General features: G+C 43.5%; 1 protein-coding gene across 1 annotated transcript; it reads left to right on the top strand.

Annotated features, from left to right (window-relative positions):
- The first annotated feature begins 1,458 nt into the window (after positions 1-1,458).
- On the top strand, positions 1,459-2,145 carry LOC121838222. Its single transcript, XM_042294319.1, has one exon. It carries the CDS (start codon positions 1,459-1,461, stop codon positions 2,143-2,145), a length of 687 nt encoding a protein of 228 aa, XP_042150253.1.
- The last annotated feature ends 10,197 nt before the right edge of the window (positions 2,146-12,342 follow it).

Below are 12,342 nucleotides of genomic sequence, written 5' to 3' on the forward strand. Positions count from 1 at the left end.
TTTAGTAAAAATCAGTGAAAAAGGAAAAAATACAGAAGAAAACGAAGTGACCGGAAAGGAATTAATTAAAAAAGATACATTTCCACCCTACCATTTTAAGAAAGTAAATAAAAGAAAGAAAAAAGCCCGAACAAAGCAATTCATTAGGTTAAAAATGGAAAGGGAGGTTAGAGAAAAAAGTAACGAAGAAAGGTCAACCAAGGGTTAACAGAGAAAATTGAAAATTAATGACAAAGAAAGAAAAGTTCGAATATCCAGTTTGAGACAGTTTTTCATCTTGGAGCATCGTCCCCAAACCGCACTGGCGGCCGTCGTTCCCGCCGTGGTCTGTTCCCCGTGGGAGATGGAGGCTGACGAGCTGACCTCGTCAGTTTCCAGTCTGGGGATGGAGAACCAGATGATGTCTATCGCGTCTGTTGGCCATGCTGGCTCCGCCGGCCCGATTGTGCAGTCGGTGGTTGCCAGCGGTGATAGTTGGCTGGCTTTTGGCTAAGCTTGCCGCTTGGTACCGGGATTCTCAGCTCCAAACCTGAGGAAGCCGGTTCTAGAACTGTTGCTAGCTCTTAAGCTTTCCATACTCTGCCATCTTCCAGCCGAAATGTCTAGTGGCCCAGACGCTCGACAATCCGAAGGGGACTGCTGAAGGCAAAGGATCCTTTCGGAACGAATCCCGGCTCCTTCGCGCGGAACAGGTGTCCGACCTTGAACTTCGGTGTTTAGCTCCTCTCTTTTTGTCGGTGTAGGCTTAGGACTTGTCCAGTCAGCGACAGGGCTCTCTGGTCAGCGACAGGGCTCTGGTCAGCGACAGGGCTTCCTGTCAGCGACAGGGCTCTCTGGCGAGACGATAATCATCTGATTCTGCAGGCCCTGCTACCCGCCAGACGAAAACTGCGTGGAAACGACACTCCCCAGCCAACACCGGGCTTCATCGAAGATAAGGGCAAGCCAACGGGCGCAAGCAACGGACTTCGGGGCAAGCGACAGCAGCGGCTGAAGCGACACCAAGCCACTAGAAGCTGCAAAAGGAGCTGCGCAGGATTGACGGATAGCAGTCAGCGACAGGGCTCTCTGGCGAGACGATAATCATCTGATACTGCAGGTAGGAAAAGTACCCCTTTGTTTTCAACTTGTGACTTAAAATCCCTGTCTCTGACTGCTTTTCCAAAGAGTGTTACTGAGATGGCTAAACACAAATACGATGATGATTTCTTCTTCCATTGTAAGGGGCAAATCGACGATGATGACGGTGTTTCGGAGTGTAGCGAATGCCGCTTTCGCTACCATATTGGTACCTGTGCAGGCGTAACCGAAAAGTCCCTTCGGGGAAAAAAGCCAGGGTTTAAAGAGGCTTGGAAATGCCAAACGTGTCTGAGAGCTAGGGCAAGAACTCGCAGCGCTCTGGAAGATGGACTGTCAAAAGATGAATCGCCAGATGTCCAACAGCAACTGACCCGCATAATGGGTATGTTAACAATACTCGCGCCACTAAAGCGACAAGTGGAGGTGCTGGTGGGCATGAAACAAACTGTGATGGACATTGAGAAATCGGTGCAAGCAATGCCCGACAACTACGATGAAGTCTTAAGAAAAATGAAAGAACATGACAGCGAAATAAAAGAACTGAGGAAAAAGGTGAATCAACTAGTACAAGAACGGAAAACGGACAAAACTACCGAACTAAAAAAAGAACTAAACAAATTGGAACAATACGGGCGAAGGAATAATCTTGAAGTGCACGGTCTTGTAGAAACTAACAATGAAAATTTGCTCGAAAAGCTTAACAAAATCGCCGATCAGATAGCAGTTCCACCCCTAACGAAAGATAGCGTAGAGGCAATCCACCGCGTTCCAACTAGGGCAAAGAAGACGCCTATGGTGATAGTGCGCTTTGTGAACAGAAATGAGCGAAATGCATGGCTTCAAAACAAGCAAAAGTTAAAGTCGGAAGCCGATGATGGCAACGTACACCTGCAAGAAAACATGACGGCGTCGAACCGGCAGTTGTTCTACGATGTTAGAACAGAGGCGAAGCACCTTAGCTACAAGTTTATTTGGCACAAGAAAGGTTGTTCATACGTGAGGAAACAAGAAGGCGCACCGACAATTCGGATTGAGCACGAAGGCGATCTTGAAAAAATTAAATAGGAACTACCGGCGCTAAACATCTTTGTTTTATTAGTTCTTGCACAATGAAACCCGAAAAATTACTTGCTGCGTGGGAGAAAAACAATCTGGGTACGGCTATTGCGACGGCGTTATCTTCCAAAGTCACTTTCACGATAATAAAGACGGGCATTTTTGCAGGATCTTATACGCGAATTTCTATCTTAGGGCGGTCAACAATAATATCCTCTGTTCTTTTTGTTTTTTATGGCAATTGACGCGTTCGTTCTTCCGCAAGACTTGATAACCTATCTTGGTGCCGATTACATTTCACATATGACCTCTTTACATTTAAATATTCGGTCTGCGAAAAGCAAAGCTGTAGATCTTGAGCTACTTTTTGACTTTCAATGTAATCATGCTTACAGACACTTGGTACACTGAAGAGACTGACGTACTACAACTCCCTACATACCACTCTTTTTACATAAATCGTAAAGAGAAACGTGGTGGCGGCTTAGCCATTTTGACAAAAAGTGTTTCTGGTCAAGTAATAGGTGATTATAGTTGCATCACTCAAGATTACGAAATGATGTGTATACGCAATAACCAGAATATCTTTGCTGTGGTGTACCGACCACCAAACGGCAACATGGAATCGTTTTTAAAATTTTTCGAGTCTTTTTTGGTTTTTGTTCATGAAGAAAAATGTCATGTAATTTGTGGTGGGGACTTCAATATTGATATGAGCGCGGAAACCGTAGCTAAAAAAAGTTTAGATTCGCTAATCAGGACATATGGTTGTGCAAATGTTATTAATAGACCTACACGTGTTACTCTCCAATCTGAAACTTAATTGATTTGTTTATTTCGAACAGCTCAGTTGATTATATAAAAGCTGGCGTCATTGTTTGCGATTTGAGTGACCACCTCCCAATATTCATTTCTCTCAAAAGTTTCCCGAAGAAAACTTGTAGGACAGAGCGGACATTAGTACAAAAAATAACTTTAGATCGACTCAACGCTTTTCAGACCGCTGTTTCAAATACAAAGTGGAGCCGTGTACTGTGTGAAGATAGTGCTGACGGGGCTTATAACACTTTTATAGTTATTTCTTGGACTGTATAAGATATATTTTCCTTTCACTTCTAATAAAACAAACAAGCGCATAAAGAAGCCTTGGATAACGAGAGATTTACTCTGTAAAATTAAGATAAAAAACGCTTTATATGGTAAATTCATAAAATCCAAGGACCAGAAGGACCTTAAAGTATTTAAAAACTATCGCAACAACCTGACAAAAGAACTAAAGCGCGCCAGAACGCGTTATGATTTTGATTTGTTCAAGGCCGCACAAGGACGCACTGACATCATGTGGAAGCAACGAAATTATCTTCTTTATCGTAATCGCCGCTTCAGTTCTATTGAAAAAATTCTGTGCAATGGTACTGAACTTACTGGGTGTTCATGGCAAATGCTTTAAACGAATATTTTGTAAATATTCTGGGTACTACTAAAACCGAAACTCCTTTGGTTTTAAATGATAAACGCAACAGTGATTCGATATTTTTAGATCCCGTCGTCGAACCAGAAATTATAAGCGTGTTTCTTCAGTTTCAAAATAGTACTAGCTGTGACGTCGATGGCATCCAGATAAGACCAGTAAAACATGTTATTCATCTGTTAGCACCTGTAATAACTCATATATTTAATATCTCTTTATCTACTGAAATTTTCCTAAGCAAATGCAGATTGCCAAAGTTTCAGTATTGCATAAAAAAGGAAATGTAAATGAGATGGGAAACTACAGGCCAATTTCAATATTACCAGTGTTTTCCAAGGCGCTCGAAAAGGTTCTTCATACACGTTTGACTAAATTTTCAAATAAGTATAACTTGATAACTCCATCGCAGTATGGATTTATAAAACACAAGTCGACAGAATCTGCCTTACTTCTTTTAAAAGAATTTATTTTACAAAGCTTTGAAAACAAAAATATGGTTCTTGGAGTCTTTAAAGATTTCACCAAGGCTTTTGACTGCCTCAATCATAAAAGTTTACTATCGAAATTAGATAATTATCGAATTCGAGGCCACGCTTTACAGATGATAAGATCTTATCTGGAGCATCGAGCGCAATATTTTTATATCAATGGGAATTCTTCCACTATAAAACCTATTCTTTCTGGTGTACCACAGGGTAGTATATTGGGCCCCTTCCTCTTTAACATGTACGTGAATGACATAGTCAATATTAATGTAAGCGCAAAATTTGTAAACTATGCTGATGACACGAGCATACTGTTTTCTGCAGATGATCCTGATCTGTTATTCGATATGGCGAATCTGGCCCTGCCTAGGTTACAAACGTGGAGTCATTACAACGCATTACAAATAAATGGAAATAAAACCAAAGCCGTGCTTTTTCGTCCTAAAAATAAACTCGTTACCATTACCAAGGACATAGTTTTGAATTCAACCAAAATCGAGATTGTGAATTGTTTTAAACTCTTAGGTGTCACGTTTTCTGAAAATATGTCGTGGGAGAGTCGTATAAACTCTCTTATTCCAAAGCTATCCCAAATGGTGGGCATGTTAAATCGTCATCGTTATATTTTACCAACAAGCGTTAAATTATTAATATATAATTCTCTATTTTATTCTCACTTAAATTATTGCCATTTAGTTTGGGGAACAACAACTTTAACAAACCTAGAGAAGTTACATGTATTGCAAAAAAAAGCACTGAGGGCTATAGCTGCTGTCTCGTATGATTTTCACACAGCTGGCTTATTTCAGAAATTTCGCGTCGTAAACGCGCATACATTATATGATTATAAGCTTAGCACTAGCCTTAAAGTAGAGCAACTTAAAGACACAACTTTTTCAACAGATCTTAGAAATTTATCAAAAAATATGTATAATCACCCTACCCGAGGTGCTGAATGTTGGGAGGTGGCTACACCAAGAACAAACTATGGCAAACAAATGCTTAAATACACTCTCCCCAATCTACTCAATTCGTATAAGACTAAAAGTATAGATTGCGATAAGTTATCCCTAAGAGAAGTAAAATCCTTGTTTTCTAGCAGCTGAAGGTAGTTTCCTTTCTTTCTTTGTTATCTTTGTGACTAGTTTTGCATAATTTTTATCTCTGCTGTCTGTCCTGCCTCAATGTAAAAAAGGGAAAAAAAATCTAAAATTTGGTTTAAAATGTGAGATAGCGACAATCATTGTACAATTTTTTTTTCCTCTTGAATATCGTTTTATCCGGCTCTGTTGCTGCTTCCTGTAAACGGTCAGGGACCCGCCAAGCTGTACCTGACAGCTTTTTTCCCTGATCGCCACCATCATATGGTGGAAATAAACATTATTATTATTATTATTATTATTATTGTACACGTCGACGAAGTCGCCGCACTTCCTCAAAAGTATTGCGTAGAAACAATGATGATCAGAGACCCAAGATGTTCAGTCGGGTTCGGAGCTTGCGACCATGAAGTAGCAGAGCAGTAAAGAGCCCTGTTGTCGTATATGATGTGCCTATAATATATGCGCAGGTAATCAACTACAGCACATTTTATCTGCCGTTTCTCTCGATACACATTGAATGAATCCCTTGAGTGTTCTGTTGAAACGTTCAACTTGCCTGTTGGCTGGCGGGTAGTACACGAAATTCAGATGGTGTTTGATTCCCCAGGCATTTATAAAGTCTTTGAATGGTCTAGAAAAAACCTAGGGACCTTTGTCGGAAACTAGGCTTTTTGGTAACCCTTGTCTGCAGATTACTAGATGCGTGAATTATGTGACTCTTGTGGTGGTGACATCTGAACAGAATTGCACTTCTGGCCACTTTGAATCATAATCGGCCAGGGGTATAGCAATGTGGCGTGATGGTTCAGCACTCTCAAAAGCAATCACGATGTCGTGTCTGCCGTAGTTGTCTGTGGTTGCTCCAGTCTAGCCCGCCAGACACCACATTTGTTCTGGCGGCGAAGATGAAGGGACTCGGAGGAACTTCTTTAACAAACCATGGACTACAGTAATTCCCCGGGAGTGATGGATTTCGTTGTTCGAATGCTACATGGGGCATCGGGCGACCTGCACTATCTTCGGAACGCCCCTGATACCTGGTCCTGCACTGGCTGGGAGTTTAGGGTCACCGGGTCTTCGACAACCTGCCTTCCTACAGCGCTGTCGCTGTGCCGTCGCCAGCCACGACGGCAGCGGCAGTCACTTCTGGAACTCCGACAAGGAATGTCTACCGAAAGGCTGGCGACGCCCTTAGCTCGCACTTCAAAAGGTCGTGTGATATCAGGCTGGAGCGTCGCCGCTTCCGACGGCGCCAGCAACAGCCCGAAGAGTCCTCGTCAGATTACTTCGCTGTCTTTTGAGACTTAGCAGGCCCGGCCAACTTCGGTTCTTAATAGGACGAAAACATATGAGAAGAGTTCACGGCTGGAGCGCTGTCTACAATTCGAGAACGGCTGCTCCTAGAAAGCACTCTTCCCTTTCAGCAAGCTGTTCAAATCGTCCTGAACATCGAAATGGTCATGGCCGAAGCCAAAGAGATAACCGTTACTCACATGTAACATCACGCACGCCGGTCAGACCGTCGACCACCGTCAACGACTTTCACGTGCTTTGCCCTCCCGCCAATGAATGGGGCGTCCCTTTTGTCTCAAGTAGAATTTAAATTCTCGATCCAAGATATAACGACCAGCAATCGGCTTCGTCCCTTGCGCTCGGACCGCCGTGCCAAACGTTTCAAACGCGAGCACCTAAGCGGCGCGAGACTGCCTACCGTGAAGATCGATTACGTGAAAATTGTGGATTCGGGGTGGACTAAAGTAACTGGGGGTGGATTGCTGTCAGAGCTGCGACACGTGTCCTGCACGAAAAAGGGCATGCAACGGTAGCGGCCAGATTGGACACTTCAAGCGCGTGTGCCGCCTCAAGCACCGACCTTTCCGAGGAAAATTCGACGTGCGTATCCAAGAAATATTTTCGGACAGAGAGGATGACCAGAAACAGGTTTGTCATGTATCTGCGCCATCCCGGATTATAATTTTCATCAACGTAAGCATCAACGGTAGACCACTTTTTGGGTAAAGGCCGGTCAGTGTCCATCTTCAAGAAGGAATTCTTTCAAAATCTTCGATCATCCCACCGCCGGTGACACCACTCAATATATTAAGGCAACGTATGGAAGTCTTGGGCGCGTTCAACAAATCAGTGACGTTCAAGGATTGTTCAGCCAGGGTTCTGTTTCATATAGGCAATGCCGGCCCAACATTGTTGGGGCTGGATGCCGTAACGTCTCTGAATCTTCAGATTTAAGGTTCAACAATCAGCTGTCTTTATGTGAAGGCTGATGTCTGGACAGAAACCTCCGAACAGAGCTTTGAGATTGACTTGACTCTCGACCCATCATCTTCGGGTCGCGGCTCTACAGGAGCCCCTGAACATCACGACGAGCAGACGACACGGTCTACAAAGGCACCTGCGCAAGCCACAGAGCGATACGAGATGGCGGACTCTATAGCGCCTGCATCCCATATCCTGCCTTCAACCCCAGGAATCTGCAGCTACGTCTGATGGATTTCTGACACAAGTTGTTTCTCCAGGAATTGAGAACGTGGCGAAACTCTAGTTAACGTTTTCGGTATTGCTGAAAAAAAAAATCCAGATATGTAATTACCTAAAAATTATATTAAAATTATCGACCTAAATGCCCAAAAGGAAGGACGAGAAAACATTAAGAAAAGTATTCCTACGTAATTATAAATTGTAATCTAATCTGATGAAATCAGCACTCAAGTTTGTGTAACGGACGTGTAACGCTCCCGAAATAGTCCCACTTAGCCACTTGCCGGAGTATATCCCGATGTCATTCGGATGAGTTGCTTAAAGGGACACTGACGGGGTATTTATGCTGGCCAAGATTTCTAATTGTACATGACATATGAATGCGCAATCACCCAGGAGACAATTCGCGGCTCAAAATGTTTTTTCTTTCCGCCCGAAAACCTCCGATTGAGAACTGGCCGGTTTGAGCCGCGCTCCATCAATTCTATCTGGTCACCTGCCATTTTCTATGGTTTAGGCACTACCACCAAGAATAATCAAAGTCGTGGGTCATCGAAGGCAGACACTCAGTACTAAAAATAGACAAAAAAAATATGAGACCCATTTTCTGTGGCTCCTAAAAAGTTGCAAATAAGCTGATAGAAAAAAAAAATGTTGTACAGCCAGATGATTTTCGGTAATTTTCTTCTATATTTCTTCTTCCTCCCCACCCCAGTTTCGGTATATGTTTCGAGCAGTTGCGTTTTTTGCGATGCGAAATATTACATGGGTTGTCATCTGTCACCCTAACGAATCGCCTGGCAAAAAAATAAGAAAAAGCATTTCTGGACGGTGTCGTTGTCCCTTTGCTTTAAAGGGCCCCTGAAAAAAATTTTATTTAAAAAAAAGTTTAGTTTCGACACGCGTGTCAAGAGATAAATTGTACTCGGAAAAAATATTTTAGCGCAACATTGACGGCGAGAAATTTATTTGAAGCTCCGCACTCAAATTCTATGACGTCTTTGGTCATTCCGGAATGACCACCTCGGCTATTCGCTCTTTTTACCTCAACGTGAAGGCGAAGCCGGTCCACCTCTCCCCCACGCGCCCCAAAAGCCGAGAGAGAAAACAAGTGGAAAGGAGGAGACTACTGACAAAATCGCGGCTTGCGCCGTCAATCCTCTAAGAACATTTATTTTTTTGTGTAAAATTATGTTTTTACACGCGTGTCCCAACCAGACTGTTAAATTTTTTGTTATTTTCAGGGGTTATTTTTTAGGACATTTTAAAAAGCTCGGCACCGACGGATATAGCAGATGATTCTGCTGAAGACGATAACGTCTTCTGAATCACTGGTTCGCGAATGTTTGCAATTGCACATTCCGATGTTGACGCAAGGTCCATTGAATCCAAATCTCGACTCCTTTTTGAGAAGCAGGTAAGCATCGCATTTGATGATGTAACTCACCTTGGACTCTGGTATTTCCACAGCAGCAATCACGCTCGGAAAAAACTTAGAGCGAGTAAACGGTATCGCTGCGGGTGAAAGAACAAATGGTCCCGGAACTATTGGTCCCGGAACTATTGGTCCCGGAACAAATGGTCCCGGATTAAATGGTCCCGGAATTATTGGTCCCGAGTACAAGGTAAGAAAAAATGGTCCCGTAAGAAGATTGTTTGAAAACTAAGATATACCATGCAAGACACTTCATCCGCTATGCAATCAGTGATTTCCGGGTGGAATAAGGGATCTCGTTTATATTTTGAGGCAGGTTACTTCGAAGAAAGTGGTCGGTTGTTGACCTTAATTTTATTCAAAATATGTCAGAATTTTTTTGAAAAGAATACGGTCCAACAGTAATCTCCTAGCTGTTAATTTAGTGACCTTATACGATATTATAAAAGTTATTACGGGTCCACATCACGTGACCGAATGACGTTTGATCAACCATTGACATTTGAACAAGACGACGTTTTAGTGAATAACGGGGGCGCGTGTTAACCCACCTGCCGCGCTGCACTTATACGCCGCTTCGCAGCGAGTCTGCGGTGGCTTATTACAAAATTGTTAACCAACTTGGCCCACCCGTAAACGCCGCCTCGCGGCGGCCGACTATTTGCTAGTGTCATTCGGTGAACTGTGGGTGTTCGCAAAAACGTCAGTCGATCAAGTGAGTGCCTCTCCTCCTAGTCATACTGCTGAAGCCATGAAACTCGAATTACCTCCATCTCGTCATGACGCGTAGTGGTAGCACACATATCGAGCGGAGCTCGATGCTTTATAGGTGGATTAGGTTTTTAAAGCGCAAAACATTTCTAAGCTTCCCAGAAAATTATAAAAACCGTTCGAGTTCGTGCGACCGGCAGCGTCTAAATTCGGCGAAGCTTATGGGATTTTATCGGATTTATCCGAACACGCAGAAGCCACATTGGCGAAACATATCTGGGACCATTTTTTTTAGTTCGTCCTTGGGACCATTAGCTCCGGGACCATTTATTATTGGACGATTTATTCCGGGACCATTTGTTCCGGGACCATTTTTTTCGTTGCCTTTCTTCCTCATTTTGAACTCTAACTTTATGCCTCTTCTTTCCTGCTCATCCTGAAAGCGCCATACAATCCAATGATGTAATAAAATGAAATGAAATGAAATCAGAGCCACATACATTCCACATACAATTCCAGATTGACAAACCGCAATCCAGCAGGACGTAACACACTACCAATACTGTTTTTCGTCTGTGGTGAGCTTGACGAATGGCAGACTGACGCATGTCTAATCATTTTCTTCGATTGCCATGGTCCCCAGCACCTCTCGTGTTTACGGGTTTTTGTTTGTTGCAAGGATGGTAACGGCTGTTGAAGTCTGCGCTGCAATTACAGTTGCGGCAATGAGCTGGAAGAGTAACCGCTGTAGTTCCCCTCAGAGATGGTGAATCCTCACGTATCCTATCATTAATACATCCGCCAGTTTGGCCAATGTGGTTTTTGGTACATAGTAGAGGGATCTTAGAAACAGCCCCCGTTTCACAAGGGGCACATGAGAGATGTCGCAAATTTTCCTTTTATTGGTGTTGCGGTTTACTTAACGGCACATGGATTACGCTTTGTTTGGTGTAAATCACACGACCCCCCCCCCCTGTTTGGTACGCCCATGCCTGTGGATTGCCGTAGTCAACATGTGTAGCAGTGGCAAGCGAGCTGCCATGACAAAAATAGAGCGGTCCCCAGCGTGCCCATGAATATTGGCGCCGCGGGCTGGGCTGGGCTCCTAATATCGGCCCGTGCAAGCCTCTAGTTGTTGGTCTCTTCGAAACAGTTAGCGTCTGATAGCTTTACGCGGACCGCCGAATTGCTTTGGCGATTCCCGCCCGCACCTCGGGACAGCTCTCCCATGGATTTGAACAACATAAATCCTCATAAATTATATGCATGCTCGTGCGGTCCAACACAGCATTTCTAACTGCCTGTTCTGCACAATTTTTGTTTTCGTGATTGCCAGTTATCGTTAAGAAGTGGAAAGTGAAGAAGGAATATATGCAAGCTGTAGATGGCTCCCGACAAGAAATAAGAACGGAGATAAGAGGTGACTTTTACCAGAATATATTCGAAACCTAGAACTTTACGGGATTTCTTATTCAGAAAGAACTATCTAATCAATGTTTTAAATTATTAAACAAAATAAAAATACTAGTCGCCACACTTGCTTCTTTGTCCCCGAAACGCTTGTTAAAATAACATTTGAAAGACCTCACTCAATTGTTCCAAATTAGCAGGTCTCAAATGTTTATCCATTAGAATTAGATATGCATTTATTGAATTAAAATGAAGCAAAGTGAGAATCTGAAGGTGGCCAGACTTGAATTGAGCGCCGAAACGACTTTGTAAACAAATATCGATGTAAATAGGTGCATAGGTATAATAAGGTGGTGAATTTGTTTTATAAAAGTATATAATGATTTGTTCAATTAGTAAAGGAGCATAGAAACGAAATTCTACAATTTCTATACTATGATCGCGTGTGAACAACATATGATCTTTGGGCCAATGCCGTGTTTATTTTAAGAAGATGAAGAGGATACCGAAGAAAATTTTCCTTATTGTAGAGCTCAGCTCTTAGGCGCCTGTTTCCGTCTTGAGCGGCGTCGCCGTCGCCGTCGGCGTAACCAAGGTCACCCCAAAATCACGTGACCCCCCAAGGTCACCCAAAGGTCACGTGACCCCTCCCAAGGTCGCCTCAAGGTCACGTGACCCCCCAAGGTGACCCCCACGTGACCCCCCGCGGTCACGTGACCGCGAGGTCACGTGACCCCTTCCCCCCGAGGCCAGGTGACCCCCGGAGCATAATAAAGAATGAGCGGAGGAGGAGGAGGAGGCGGAGGAAGGGTCTACCCTCCCCTCAGTACCCTTCCCTTCTCCTCCTCAACAGCTGCACTCCGATTCGGCGTTGCAGGGAGTAAACGGCTTTCACTTTTTTTTATTACACCTTTGTTGCATTCTTTATAAACGCCGCACTGGCATATTATGCAGTTGATGGTTTCGCGCAAAAATCCCCCGCGTTGATTTGTTAATAGGCAAAACAAAATTAAGTTTCTTGTTTTTCTTTACGTTAGATAGCTTACATTTTCATTCAATAAACTCAACTGATGTCCTTTATTTGCACTGCAATCG

This window comes from Ixodes scapularis, unplaced genomic scaffold (assembly GCF_016920785.2).
Source record: "Ixodes scapularis isolate PalLabHiFi unplaced genomic scaffold, ASM1692078v2 PGA_scaffold5__190_contigs__length_132052651, whole genome shotgun sequence".
Taxonomy (NCBI): Eukaryota; Metazoa; Arthropoda; class Arachnida; order Ixodida; family Ixodidae; genus Ixodes; species Ixodes scapularis.

Bases quoted from the DNA above. Each gene is read 5' to 3' on its own strand.
- LOC121838222 (XM_042294319.1), top strand. From the start codon at position 1,459: ATGGGTATGTTAACAATACTCGCGCCACTAAAGCGACAAGTGGAGGTG.